General features: G+C 50.3%; 1 protein-coding gene across 1 annotated transcript in view; it reads left to right on the top strand.

Moving 5' to 3' along the window:
* LOC147121886 (uncharacterized) overlaps positions 1–12738 on the top strand; it is a 103773-nt gene extending 91035 nt beyond the window's left edge. Inside the window, exon 2 of the mRNA XM_085977714.1 lies at positions 10781–12738. Coding sequence (XP_085833840.1) covers positions 10785–12593 — 1809 coding nt within the window. The 5' untranslated portion in view covers positions 10781–10784 and the 3' untranslated portion in view covers positions 12594–12738. The remainder of the gene's footprint in view (positions 1–10780) is intronic.
* The last annotated feature ends 974 nt before the right edge of the window (positions 12739–13712 follow it).

Below are 13712 nucleotides of genomic sequence, written 5' to 3'. Positions count from 1 at the left end.
TTTATTGTTTTTGGGGATTCATGTGGGAAGGGCTTTTCATTTTTGTGCAATAAAAAATTATCTTTATTCATGCAGTCTCCATGGTTGTTCTTCTTAGTGTTTGTTGGCTTCGCCGGCTGAGGGCTTGCGGAGCGGCTGCATTCATCTTCCCTCATGGCCCCTGGCCATTCCCTGACAGGGGGCTTAGAAGTACCGTGTAATAAGGTGGCGTCGTGCGGCCCTTGGCCCTGGTCGCTCCCTCCTGGGAACGTACTCCTGCTCCTCCTCCTCCTCCTCATGCTCCTCCTGCTCCTCCTCCTGAGGTGCTGGTCCAACGTCAGGTGGCAGTGCCTGAGTCCTGCGGATAGCCAGGTTGTGTAGCATGCAGCAAACCACCACAAATTGGGAGACCCGGTCCGGCGAATACTGGAGAGCTCCTCCGGAGCGATCAAGGCAGCGGAACCGCTGCTTGAGGACCCCAATAGTTAGCTCGATGATGTTGCGGGTGGTTTGATGGCTCTCGTTGTAGGCCTCTTCAGCAGCGGTCCTGGGCGCGCGAAGCGGGGTCATGAGCCAGGTGCACAAAGGATAGCCTTTGTCCCCGATGAGCCATCCTCTTGGGGAAGGCTGTGCCTGGAACATGTCATGCACAGTACTCTGCCGCAGGATAAAGGCATCGTGGCTGCTGCCTGGGAAGCTGGCATTGACTGCCATGATGCGCTGCTTGTGGTCACATACCAGCTGCACATTCAGAGAATGGTAGCCCTTCCTGTTGCGATACTGCTCGCCATGCTCCAGAGGGGCCCGCAAAGCCACATGCGTACAGTCAATGGCGCCCTGCACCAAGGGGAATTCCCCGAGTCTGGCAAATCCCAATGCGCGCTGATGCTGGCTCTCGAGGGCCATGGGGAAGGAGATGAATTGGCTTCTCCTTCTGAACAGTGCTTCGGTCACGTGGCGGATGCAGCGATGCGCGCCGTACTGGGAGATGTTTGCTATGTCCCCAGCAGCGTATTGGAAGGAGCCGGTGGCATAGAAGTTCAATGCCACCGTCACCTTCACTTCCACCGACAGAGACGTCCTGCACCTGAGCTTTGGCCGCAGATCTCGGCGAAGCAGGTGGCAGATCTCTGCAATCACCTCCTTTCGGAATCGGAGCCTTCTAACACATCGCGCGGCACTCATGTTTAGGTAGGAGCGCTGCTGGCGGTATAGCCTGACTGGGTAAGGCCTACGTGGCCGACGCCTGTAGCCCCCTCTGCCTCTAGCCAGGGCTGCCCCTCTCACAATGCGTCTGCGAGCCCTACGGACATGGCGCTGCAGCTGCGCGTTGGCACCCCATGCAGCCCCCATCAAATCCTGGCAAACAGTCTAATTTCCAAATGGCCACTTGCAGCGCTGTTGCCTGAGTCCAAAAATACCTGGCTCTTGCTGCTTGAAACCAGTTAGCTATCCTCCTTGTTGTGTCTCCAGAAATGCGTTGCACAAGACTGTTTTCTGAAAAAAGGATGGCCTTTATACTGGAGAGGACGTTCCCTTTAATTAGCGCCCCCCGGGGCCCGCGCTGGTTGTGTTGCGTTCCTTTTTCCAAACGCTCCGGCCGCCCGCCGCACAATGGGGCGGTCCGACTGAAGTTTGCAATCGGGGCGGCCAAAGGGCGTTGCACGAGGATGTGACGTCATTTTCTGCGCGCGCATCCGGGCGGGCGCTAAACTTTGCGCCGGCGCTAACGGGCAACTTAATTTGGGGCGGAGCGCAAACTGCGCTGCGCCCGGGCGCTACACGCATAGCGCCCGGAAATCACTTCTCTTAAGGCGCTAACTGCTGGCGCAAGCTACTGAAAATCTAGCCCAAAGAGTCTGCAAAGGGATATAGATAGGTTAAGTGAGTGGGCAAAAATTTGGCAGATGGAGTATAATATGGAAAAATGTGAGGTTATCCACTGGTAGGAAGAATGAAAAAGCAAATTATTATTTAAATGGAGTGAGACTGCAAAATGTTGTGGTACAAAGGGATCTGGGTGTCCTAGTACATGAAACACAAAAAGTTAGCATGCAGGTACAGCAAGTAATTAGGAAGGTTAATGGAATGTTGGCCTTTATTGCAAGGGGGGGATGGAGTATAAAAGTAGGGAAGTTTTGATGCAACTTTACAGGGCGCTGGTGAGACTGCACCTGGAGTACTGCGTACAGTTTTGGTCTCCATATTTAAGGAAGGATATATTTGCATTGGAGGCAGTGCAGAGAAGGTTCACTAGGTTGATTCCTGGGATGAAGGGGTTGAGCAGGTTGGGCCTATACTCATTGGAGTTTAGAAGAATGAGAGGTGATCTTATTGAAACATAAGATTCTGAGGGGGATTGACAGGGTGGATGCTGAGAGGATGTTTCCCCTCGTGGGGGAATCTAGAACTAGGGGGCATAGTTTCAGAATAAGGGGTCGCCCATTTAAGACGGAGATGAGGAGGAATTTCTTCTCTTAGAGGGTCATGAATCTTTGGAATTCTCTACCCCAGAGAACTGTGGAGGCGGAGTCATTGAATATATTCAAGGCGGAGATTGACAGACATTTGAACTACAAGGGAGTCAAGGGGTATGGGGAGAGAGCGTGAAAGTGGTGTTGAGGCCAAGATTGGATCAGCCATGATCTTACTGAATGGCGGAGCAGGCTCGAGGGACCGATTGGCCTACTCCTGCTCCTGTTTCTTATGTTCTTTAAAGGCAGCCCATTGTTCGATTACAGTTTTGCCTGCCAATCTTTGATTCCAATTTACCCAGGCCAGATCCGTTCTCAACCCACTGAAATTGGCCTTCCTCCAATTAAGTATTTTTACTCTAGATTGCTCCTGGTCCTTTTCCATAGCTAATCTAAACCTTATGATACTATGATCACTGTTCCCGAAATGTTCCCTTACTGACACTCGCTCCACTTGCCCCACCTCATTCCCCAGAACCAGATCCAGCAATGCCTTCTTCCTCATTGGGCCGGAAACGTACTGATCAAGAAAATTCTTCTGAATACATTTCATAAATTCTTCCCCCTCTCTGCCCTTTACACTATTACTATCCCAGTGAAGTCCCCCATTATCAATACTCTATAGTTCTTGCACCTCTCTGTAATTTCCCTGCAAATTTGCTCTTCTATATCTTTCGCACTAGTTGGTGGCCTGTAGAATACACCTAGTAGTGTAATGGCACCTCTATTGTTTCTTAACTCTAACCAAATAGATTCTGTCCTTGACCCCTCCAGGACATCCTCTCCCTCCAGCACTGTAACATTCTCCTTAACCAATATTGCCACCCCGCCTCCTTTCTTTCCTTCCCTATCTTTCCTGAACATCTTAGATCCAGGAATATTTAATACCCAATCCTGCCCTTTTTTGAGTTAGGTCTCTGTTATTGCCACAACATCATATTTCCATGTGGCTATTTGCGCCTGCAGCTCACCAACCTTATTCACCATGCTTCATGCGTTTACACACATGCACTGTAAACCTCTCTTAGGCCTTCTTTTATTCTCTCTTAGTCTGAGCCCACCTAATACCATACTATTTCTTACTCTAGGGCTATCTGTCTCTCCCAATCCTTTGTGCACTTTGTTTCTCTCTTCTAATGCTACATCCTGGTGCCCATACCCCTGCCATATTAGTTTAAACCCTCCCCAACAGCACTAGCAACCACCCTCCCCCCCCCCCCCAGGTGGATTATGGTCCTGGCTCTGTTGAGGTGCAACCCATCCTGCCTGTACAGGTCACACCTATCCCAGAACCAGTCCCAATGTCCCAGGAATCTAAAGCTCTCCCTCCTGCACCATCTCTCCAGCCACGCATTCATCTGCTAGCTCCCTAAAATCTGCCTGCAGGATCTCATCCCTCTTTCTACCTATGTCATTGATACCGATTATGGACCACAACCTCTGGCTGTTCACCTTACCCCCTCAGAATGTTCTGCAGCTGTTCAGTGACATCCTTGACCCTGGCACCAGGGAGGCAACATACCATCTTGGAATCATGTCTGCGGCCGCAGAAATGACTATCGGTTCCCAATACTATTGAATCCCCTACCACTATTGCTTTCCTGATCTTCCTCCTCCCCCTGTACAGCTCACCCTGATCATGTATGTCATAAGTTTTTCTTGTTGTAAGTCACATCCCAATTGCACAATTTACACAGAGTTTTATGTCACAGTGAGTCGGCTTGGACTCCACTGTGCAGTGAATATGGTAAAGACCCATCTAATATCGATGCAAAAAGTTCCATACCTCTGAATTCAGCTTTCCTAGTGACCTGGTACTATGGGTTCCTGATCTCATTTCCGAGTGAGCCATTGATCTCCTTATACATGAATGACCTATTTAATTTGAGCTGAATGACACATGGTCTGGACATGCTGGACACACTGTTAATCAATTCCAATGCTGCATTGAGGCCTCAAAGTGTGACACCATCCTTAATCTCAGACTAAAGGGAAGACAGACCTGCAGCAAGTAGCCCATTTGTTGGCAGATCTTGGAGTCATGTTGGCCAATGTTCTTGAGATGCCCATGCCAGGCACAGGCATGATGGGCCAAATGGCCTCCTTCTGTCAGATTCTATGATTATTAAATAATGTTTCATTATATTAGTGTGTTTCTGAACAAAATCGAGAAAATGATACAAAACGTCAGATAATCTCCAAAGGACAGTGCCAGCTGCATCATTACACACTTCACTGCCTTCACAAACACGAGGTGCCAATGTCACATATGTGGCAAAATCATATCATATTACATTACACTTGACTAGAAACAGTGATGTATAATGGCAGGACAAAGAAAATGATTAACAGTCTTTCCCCTCATACCATAATCCTCCCTGCCATATTTCCATTAACTTCAACAATACACTTGAAATTCCAATATTTTGGGGTCAAACATCTGTTATAAAACCAAGAATTAAAAACTATGCATGATTATTTGTAGTCACATTGCTGATTATGATTGCTTGTGCTCATTATTTATGACGACTTAGAAAGTAAAAAGATTAAACCAGCTGCAAAATAATGTACAGTATGGAAAGAGAAGGACATTGGCACCAGGTTAAGTAACATGCTTGATGTTTCTGTGAGGTAGACACAGTAAAGCCCAAAATGAACAAATACCAGGTCTTATACCATTAGCTGGGATAGGAGAAATTACCATTGCTATGAGGATTTAAAGCTGATTTTTCTTGCATCTTGCTGAGCTGTTGCATATCTTGGAAGTGCTGACTTAAGAAAATGTGTGCCAGTGTCAAGAGCATTTTATTGCACCACTAAAAATACAATAGCCACCCTTTCATCATTATCTTATTGTACAGTCTTTCATTTCTGTTTGCACTGTATCTGCAAAAAAATTATATACTCTACTGTAGATAGGGCTTTAAACTAAAAAGGGGTGGGAGGGGTCAGGTGAGGAGAAATTTAGAAATCTAAAGAGAAAGGTCAAAGCAATAGAGCAGTGTAGCGATTTGGGTAAAAATAAGCAGAGTGTGACAGGAAGGGACAGAGAGTTTAACAATAGCAGTGCAGCAGAGAATACGGTCAAAGCAGGAAATAATGGTAAAAAAAAATTAATTAAAGGCTCTTTATCTGAATGCATGAAGCATTCGTAACAAGATAGATGAACTAGTGGCACAAATAGAGGTAAATGGGTTTGATCTAATAGCCATTACAGAGACGTGGTTGCAAGGTGGCCAAGGTTGGGAACTAAGGCCTAGAAATTCAGTTGCTTGCGCCACCAGTTTGCGCCCAAAGAGGCCACTCAGAGGCTTTAGCACCACTGGCCACAACCACCACGATATTTAGCGGGGCGCTAATGGCGGCGTTAGCCTGTAGCGCTGCGCCGCCACCGATGACGTCATCGGTGTGCGCAGCGCCCCGCTACCGCCCCGAGCACCATATTAGGTCGCAGCCGCCTCTTCCGCGCCGGCCGCAAATAGCGACCGGTACACAGGGGCCTACCTGTGGCGGTAGTGGGGCGAGTTAAGGTGGAGGTGCGGCCAGCCAGTTTTTCGGCGGCTGCCTGCCCGCACCTCCGTCCCCGGCCTCCTACACCCCCACCCCCGCGGCATTGCCGGCTGTTTCCCGAGAGCCCGGCACTTCTCCTTGGTGCCGGGCTCATTTGCCGGCACTCGCGAGCGGGGATCGTGCTGTTGCAGGCACCTCCCCCTTAACAGCGGGAGGAAGGCCTGCAGTACCGCAGCCTGCCGTGCTGCAGCGGGTGGCGCTGCGGCACTTTGCACGGCGAAATTCAGTTTCAGCTCCCCAAGCGGGGCACCTAAAGCCTTGTTTAGCGGCCGGCTTCCATTTGGGGCGCTGAAACTGAATATCCCGATGGCGCAAGTGGCTCCGCGCGCAGCGGTAATTCCGGCGCCCAGGCGAGCTTGGCGCCCCAAACTGAATTTTTAGCCCTAAATGTTCCAGGGTACTTGGGCCTAGAAATTCAGTATAGCCACGTTTGGGGCGCTACAGCCGGGCGTTCGCTAAATTTTGCGCCCGGCGCAACTTAGCGTCACCTTCGCCGATATTCAGTTGCATCGCCCCAAGAGGTTGCTGCTGCGCTAAAGCAGGCGATGCATGACTATCATAAGGTGCTAAGCCGGCGAGCCAGGGCGCTACCACTGAGGGCGGGTGCAGCGCAGGTGCGGCGAGTTGCTGATTGAAGGCAGACACGCTGGCGTCAGTCAGCTCTTAAAGGGGGAGGGTGGATTTGTTTGGCTGCCACGCCCTGCACACTGCAGCCCTGAATCAAGGCCTGAACACAGCTGCTTCAACAGTTCAACGCCCACGACTATGGAGAAAGCTAGGGAGCGAGCGCAGTGCTTCAGCGAGGGTGCCCTGAAGATACTGGTTGGCGCAGTGGAGCGCAGGCAACTTGTCCTCTTCCCTGATAGTGGCAGGAGGCCGCTGCCCAGCAAGTATCGAAAAGCCTGGAGGGAGGTGGCAAACAGGGTGACCTCCAACAGCATGGTTGGCAGGACTCCTGCGCAATGCAGAAAAAAGTTCAATGACCTCACTCGGGTTGTCAGGGTAAGTACCCTTTCCAGTATCCTCCTCATCCCTGCATGTGCATCTCACTTTATGGCCAAAGGGACCTGAAAGCCCTAATGCCCAGCCCTCATCCAGCAGCTATGGGACTGTCATGAAAATCACTTGCACATTCAGCACTTTACACACTGTCAGGGCTATTCCACCATGGGAGGCAGTGCAGGCAAGATGAGGGCTTGACACTGTCAGGGCTATTCCACCATGGGAGGCAGTGCAGGCAAGATCAGGGCTTGACAGTCAGGGCTATTCCACCATGGGAGGCAGTGCAGGCAAGATCAGGGCTTGACACTGTCAGGGCTATTTCATCATGGGAGGCAATGCAGGCAAGATCAGGGCTTGACACTGTACTTAGAGGCCGTCCTTTCTCTTGCAGGGCAAGCTGGCCCACAACCGCAGGCAGCAGCGACAGACCGGGGGAGGCCGTCCTGACCTCAAACAGCTCAGCGACCTGGAGCAGCATGTGCAGCGTATTATGGCAGGCCGGCTGATTGGCCCCGTCGCCAGTGGAGATGCCGATCCTGTTCTGGGCCCCAATAGTAAGGTCATCACCTTTTTGACCTCTCTCTTTCCACTTGCGCCTCACACCAGCATCCTTTGCCACTATCAAACCAATGCAGTGCATAGCAGCACTCATGCCTCCCTCGCTGCCGCCCTGTCCTCACTCTAAAGCAACTCTTGTGCCTCCCTGCTTTCAGATGGTGAATCGCCAGGTGAGGAGGCGGGCCCTCAAGCTGGCACTGTGTCTGATTCTAAAATCGAGGAGGAGGAAGAGGAAGCCGGCCCATCAGTGACACCCTCAGCCGAGGCAGCCCATGGCCATGATGGGGACACATCTTCCCTGGAAGGGAGCAGGGGGGAAGGGTCTGAGGAGAGTGACGCTCCGGGGCCGAGCGGGCTGCAGCAACGCGGGAGGGGTGGGGAAGCTCGGCGGCCTTCTCCCCGGAGGGAGAGTCTGGCCTCGAGTCCTGCTACGGTGAGCGCAGAGGAGGTGTGGCTCCTTGCTGAAATGGGCACCCAGGCTGAGCGCAGGCACACTGAGCTCATGGCTGCAGTGGCAAGGATGCCTGACTCCATAAAGTCACTGGCAAGGAGTGTACAGGAATTCGGGGCAGCACAGGCCAGGAGTCTGCAGGACTTCGCGGCATGACAGGCGGCTTCCAGCCAAGTGCTCAGTCGTGCCGTGCATTCACTGGCTGGTGTGATGCAGACACAGACCAGGGCCACACGGGCACTAACTACTGCCACCCTCGCTAGATCGGCCAGGCTTCGACGGGGCCCTCTCCGCGCCACAGCAGCCCAGCAGTCTGTGCTTCAGCAGGTTGCTGTGCATGCTGCAGTGCTGGCCCGTGCGAGTGCCAGTGTATCAGCCGACCAGGGAGTGCCTGTGCTCTGTCAGGTTGGCAGCATTCCTGCAGCCAACACTGTCGCTCCTCCACTGCAGCTGCCACCACCCGTAGGACAGACTGCTGCTGCCCAAGCAGAGTTGGAGCAGTCAGCAGCCGGCCCCTCCAGGCCCAGAGCTGGTCCAGGCCGACCCCCAAGGGCATCTGCCGTCTCACCATCTGACCCTAAGCAGCCTTCCCCCAGCCTTGCTGCAGCCACTGGGGTCCCATTGAGGAGGAGCTGCAGGGCGGGAAGGGGCCACTCGCAGAAGCGAGGCGGATCACCCTCGCAGGGGAAAAAGTAGAAGGTGTGGCCAAATGTTTTTTTTATATATGAGGCCGAGAAGGTTTTTTGATATATGAAGGCCGAGACTGTTATTTTTTTTATATATGAAGCCCGAGACTGCTGTGTTTTTTTATATATGAAGGCCGAGACTATTGTGTTTGTTTTTTATAAAGGCCGAGGATCATGGTCATTTTTGTTTAACTGCTTTTGGCATTTTCTGAAGGTTGTGAGAGCCAGTTATGTCTCTGACTGTTTCTTGGGGGGTTTCTCTGAATTAGTTTGTCATGCGGGAAGGGCACAGAGTTTGCACAGTAAAAAAATTTCTTTAATCGCATTGTCCATGTTTGCTTTTGGAAGTATTTGTTGCCTTGACTGGCTGAGGGCTTGCGGAGCGGCTACATTCATCTTCTTTCATTGGCACAAGCCATTCCCTGAGAGGGGGCCTAGAACCGAGTTGCAATAAGCCGCCGACGGACGGCCCGTGCACTTTGTGCCTCCCTCCCGTGTTGGTGCTCCTCCTCCTCCTCCTCCTCCTCCTCTGGTGGTCCTCCAATGTCTGCTGGCAGTGGCTGAGTCCTGCGGATAGCCAGGTTGTGCAGCATGCAGCACACTACAATGAAATGGGAGACTCGCTCAGGCGAGTACTGTAGGGCTCCCCCGGAACGATCCAGACAGCGGAACCATTGCTTGAGCACGCCGATTGTGTGCTCAATGATGTTCCTGGTTGCTTGATGGCTGTCATTGTACCGCTCTTCAGCAGGGGTGCTGGACGCACGGAGCAGGATCATCAGCCAGGTGCACAAAGGATAGCCTTTGTCCCCGAGAAGCCATCCTCGTGGGTGAGCCTGGGCTTCGAACATGTCTGCCACAGAAGTCTGGCGCAGGATGAAGGCATCGTGGCTGCTGCCTGGAAAGCGGGCATTGACAGCTAGTATGAGCTGCCTGTGGTCACACACCAACTGCACGTTGAGCGACTGGTAGCCCTTCCGGTTGCAGTAATCCTCGGCATTCTGTAGAGGTGCCCGCAAAGCCACATGCGTGCAGTCAATGGCATCCTGCACCACGGAGAAGCCCGCTAATACTGCAAATCCCATTGCATGCTCTTGCTGCTTGTCCAGGGTCATGGGGAAGGAGATGAACTGACGTCTCCTTCTGAAAAGGGCATTGGTCATCTGGCGGATGCAGCAATGTACAGCGAACTCGGAGATGTTGGCAATGTCCCCAGTAGCGGATTGGAAGGAGCCGGTGGCACAGAAGTTGAGAGCCACCTTCACTGCCACCGACAGAGACGTCCTGCTCCTCAGCTGTGGCTGCAGATCTCTGCGAAGCAGGTGGCAGATCTCAGTGACCACCTTTCTTCTGAATCGCAGCCTCCGAACTAGGGTTGCAAAGGGGTGGAAAGTTTCCGGGAAATTTCCGGGAAATTTCCGGAAATTTTCCACGGGAAGTTTAGCTTGGGAATTTTGGGAATTTTGCCCAAAAAAGCACATGCTAGCATAATATTGTTTTTTTTGTATTTCTTTCTTTTTTTTCCACAGGTCCTCTCTTAAAATTACTAACAGAGATGGAATCTGAATTATTAAGGAATTTCTTAATCAATATATGTTTATCTTCTTACTTGGCTTGTTTTAATAATTACAAGTTTTGTGTGTGACTGTGAACAAATGTGTCCTGATTGGTTGGATGAGTGGATGAGTGATTAGCTCCCTCTATTTGTAATATTTGCATATCGAATTGTGATTGGCCTGCAGGCATCTGTAAGACTGCTATAGTTTTTTTAAGATCCAGGTTAGGGGTCCTAAGGGAAGCCATTTTGTTTTCTGCTGATGTTGTGATGATGCAGTAAGTAAATCAGACTTTATACCAAATAAACCAGTTACTTGTTGAACTCTGTTGTCCTTCAATTTAAAATATACAAAATAATACACTATTGGTGATGTAGCGTCGTGTGTGTACAGGTCATGCTTCCATCACATGGAGCATCAGCAAAAATGTACTCACCCTGTTGCAGTCGTGCTGATCGACCGCAGTTCGACACAGAGATGAATGCCCTTTATTTCTCTGCATAGAACAATGCCACGTTTACCGTCGGATGTGTGGAAGCATTTTACCCCAGGCATTAAAGATGGAAAGACTGTGTACATGTGCAAACACTGTAGAAAGCCATATGTAAAGAATGCCACAAAGATGCAGCAGCATTTATCCAAATGCAACAACTTCACTCAAAGCTCACAGCAGTCAGCCCAGAGTTCCTCTGCTTCCATTCAAGAAGATGATGGTTCTCATTCAGCATCAGGCTCCTTATCATCAGCAACTCCTGGCCCACTTGGAAGGTTCTTTGATACAATGGATAACCATAGCCAGAAGAATGCAGATGAGTGCCTTGCTCGAGCTGTATATGCAACAGGCTCACCCCTCATGCTCACAGCCAATGTGTACTGGAAGAGATTTTTCAATGTTATTCACCCTGCATACTGTCCTCCCACCAGACATGCTTTGTCTACTTATTTGCTGGAGGCTGAGTATAACAGAGTCCAAGGAAAGCTCAAAGAAACGATAGCGATGGCAGACTGTGTTGCAGTTATCTCAGATGGGTGGTCAAATGTACGAGGGGAGGGCATCATAAACTACATCGTCTCCATTCCTCTCCCAGTGTTCTTCAAGAGCACAGACACGAAGGACAACAGACACACAGGCACATACATTGCTGATGAGCTGAAAGCGGTCATCAACGATCTTGGATCACAAAAGGTCTTTGCAGTAGTTACTGACAATGCTGCGAATATGAAGGCTGCTTGGGCTCAAGTGGAGGAGGCCTACCCTCATATTACGTCTATTGGGTGCGCAGCTCATGGGCTTAACCTGCTCCTCAAGGACATCATGGGTTTGAGAACCATGGAAGCACTGTACAAGAGAGCCAAGCAAGTTGTTAAGTATGTCAGGGGAAAACAGGTAGTTGCAGCAACCTACAACTCCAAGCAAATGACAAAGAACAAGAACACCACACTGAAGCTGCCCAACAACACTAGATGGGGTGGTGTTGTCATAATGTACAACAGCCTTCTGGAGGGTAAGGAGTCGCTGCAAGAAATGGCAATATCCCAGTCTGGGGATATGGAAACCACCATCAAGAAAATACCGCTGGATGATGTGTTTTGGGAGAGAGTGGTTAGCAGCCTTAAACTACTCTCACCAGTAGCATCTGCAATTGCTCAGATTGAAGGAGATGAAGCTGTCTTGTCAGATGTTCTCAGGCTTTTTACTGATTTAAAAGAACAAATCAGCATTGCCCTACCCACATCCCTGCTGCTCAAAGCAGAGGAGAAGGCAATTGTTCAATTCATTCAGACGCGTCAAGAATTTTGTGTCAAGCCGATTCATGCTGCAGCATACATGCTGGACCCAAAGCATGTTGGGAGACCAAAGCTTTCTGGAGAACAGATCAACAGCACTTACAGTGTGATTTCTACCCTCTCACACCATCTCAATCTGGATGTGGGCAAAGTTCTGGGAAGTCTGGCAAAGTTCTCTACCAAGCAAGGTCTTTGGAATGGGGATGGGATATGGGAATCATGCAAGCATATCAGTGCACATACCTGGTGGAAGGGACTTTGTGCATCTGAGGCCCTGTCACCTATTGCATCGATGATACTCCAAATCCCACCTTCATCAGCGGCCTCTGAACGAAACTGGTCACTTTTTGGGAATATGCATACAAAGGTGTGCAACAGGCTGACTAACAAGAGAGTGGAGAAACTGGTGGCTATCCGGGCGAACCTACAACTTATTGAGCCAGATACAGAAGTGTCCACCACACAGCTAGACACTGACACAGAGGAGGAAATGGACACATCAGAGTCAGAGAATCAGGAGGAGCAATGAGGAGTAGAAGACTCAGAAGACTCATGAGTAGAAGACTCAAAGGGACAAAATAAGGACAAATTACAGGCTAAATAAGCTGACGCTCTTTTTATTTTATTTTAGATGGGTCTTTTTTGTGGGGGTTCAATAAAGTTCAAAATTATAACCTAAATAAAGTTTTGAAAGCCTGTTTTTATTTGTATGGAACAGTATGTCTATTTTGACGACAAAGATAATATAAGGGTCAGAGACAAAAACCATCAGTGTGCAAAAAAACTCAAAATTCCCATGAATTCCCATAAATTCCTGAAAATTCCCATGGAAAGTTTCCTGTTTTAAAAATTCCCAGAATTTTGCAACCCTACTCCGAACACACTGCTCCTCAGACATGTTCAGATATGAGAACTGCTGGCAGTATACCCTGGGTGGGTAAGGCCTCCTGTGCCGACGCCTGTTGGCCCTTCTCCGTCTGGCCATGACTGGCACTCTCTCACGGCGTCTCTGAGCCCTTTGAATGCAATGCAGTCAGCCAACGTTTCCACCCATTGCAGCCCCTATTATATGTGTCGAATCAAGGCTATGGCACTGAAAGTTAAATCCAAGTGCAAAGATCTGGCCTGAAGCCAGAATTACCTGTGCGAGCGTTGAGTCAAACCAGCAAGCTATCTCCCTTTGTCTCTCTCCAAATAGCCGTCTCTCACACGGAAGGAGTGGAACAAAATGGCTGTCACTTATACTGCAGGAGGAGTCCCCTTTAATTAGCGCCCCCTGCGCCCCGCAACGACTGGGAAACGTTCCCCTCTACCGGTTGCTGGGAGCGCCAGGCGCACAGAAGGGCGGCGCCACTGAAGTTCCGGTTTGGGGCGCACCAAGGGCGTTGCACCATGAAATGATGTCAGGATCTGCGCGCGCAGCTGAGCGGGTGCTGCGGTTTTGCGCCACCGCCAAATCTTGAGTGAAGTTCGCGAGACACGCAGATCGCGCCGCGCCCGGGCACTAGCCGCTTAGCGCCCCACTTCCGCTCCTCCTAAGGCACTAGCGGCTGGCGCTAACAACTGAATTTCTAGGCCTTGATGTTTTGAAAAGACAGGCAGAATGGAAAAGGAGGGGGAGTAGCCCTGATAATAAAGGATGACATAA

The sequence above is a fragment of the Somniosus microcephalus genome, chromosome 3 (genome assembly GCF_052327205.1).
Source record: "Somniosus microcephalus isolate GS21.2 chromosome 3, FLI_Smic_1.0, whole genome shotgun sequence".
Classification (NCBI taxonomy): domain Eukaryota; kingdom Metazoa; phylum Chordata; class Chondrichthyes; order Squaliformes; family Somniosidae; genus Somniosus; species Somniosus microcephalus.
This window is presented reverse-complemented; position numbering and strand designations above follow the sequence as displayed.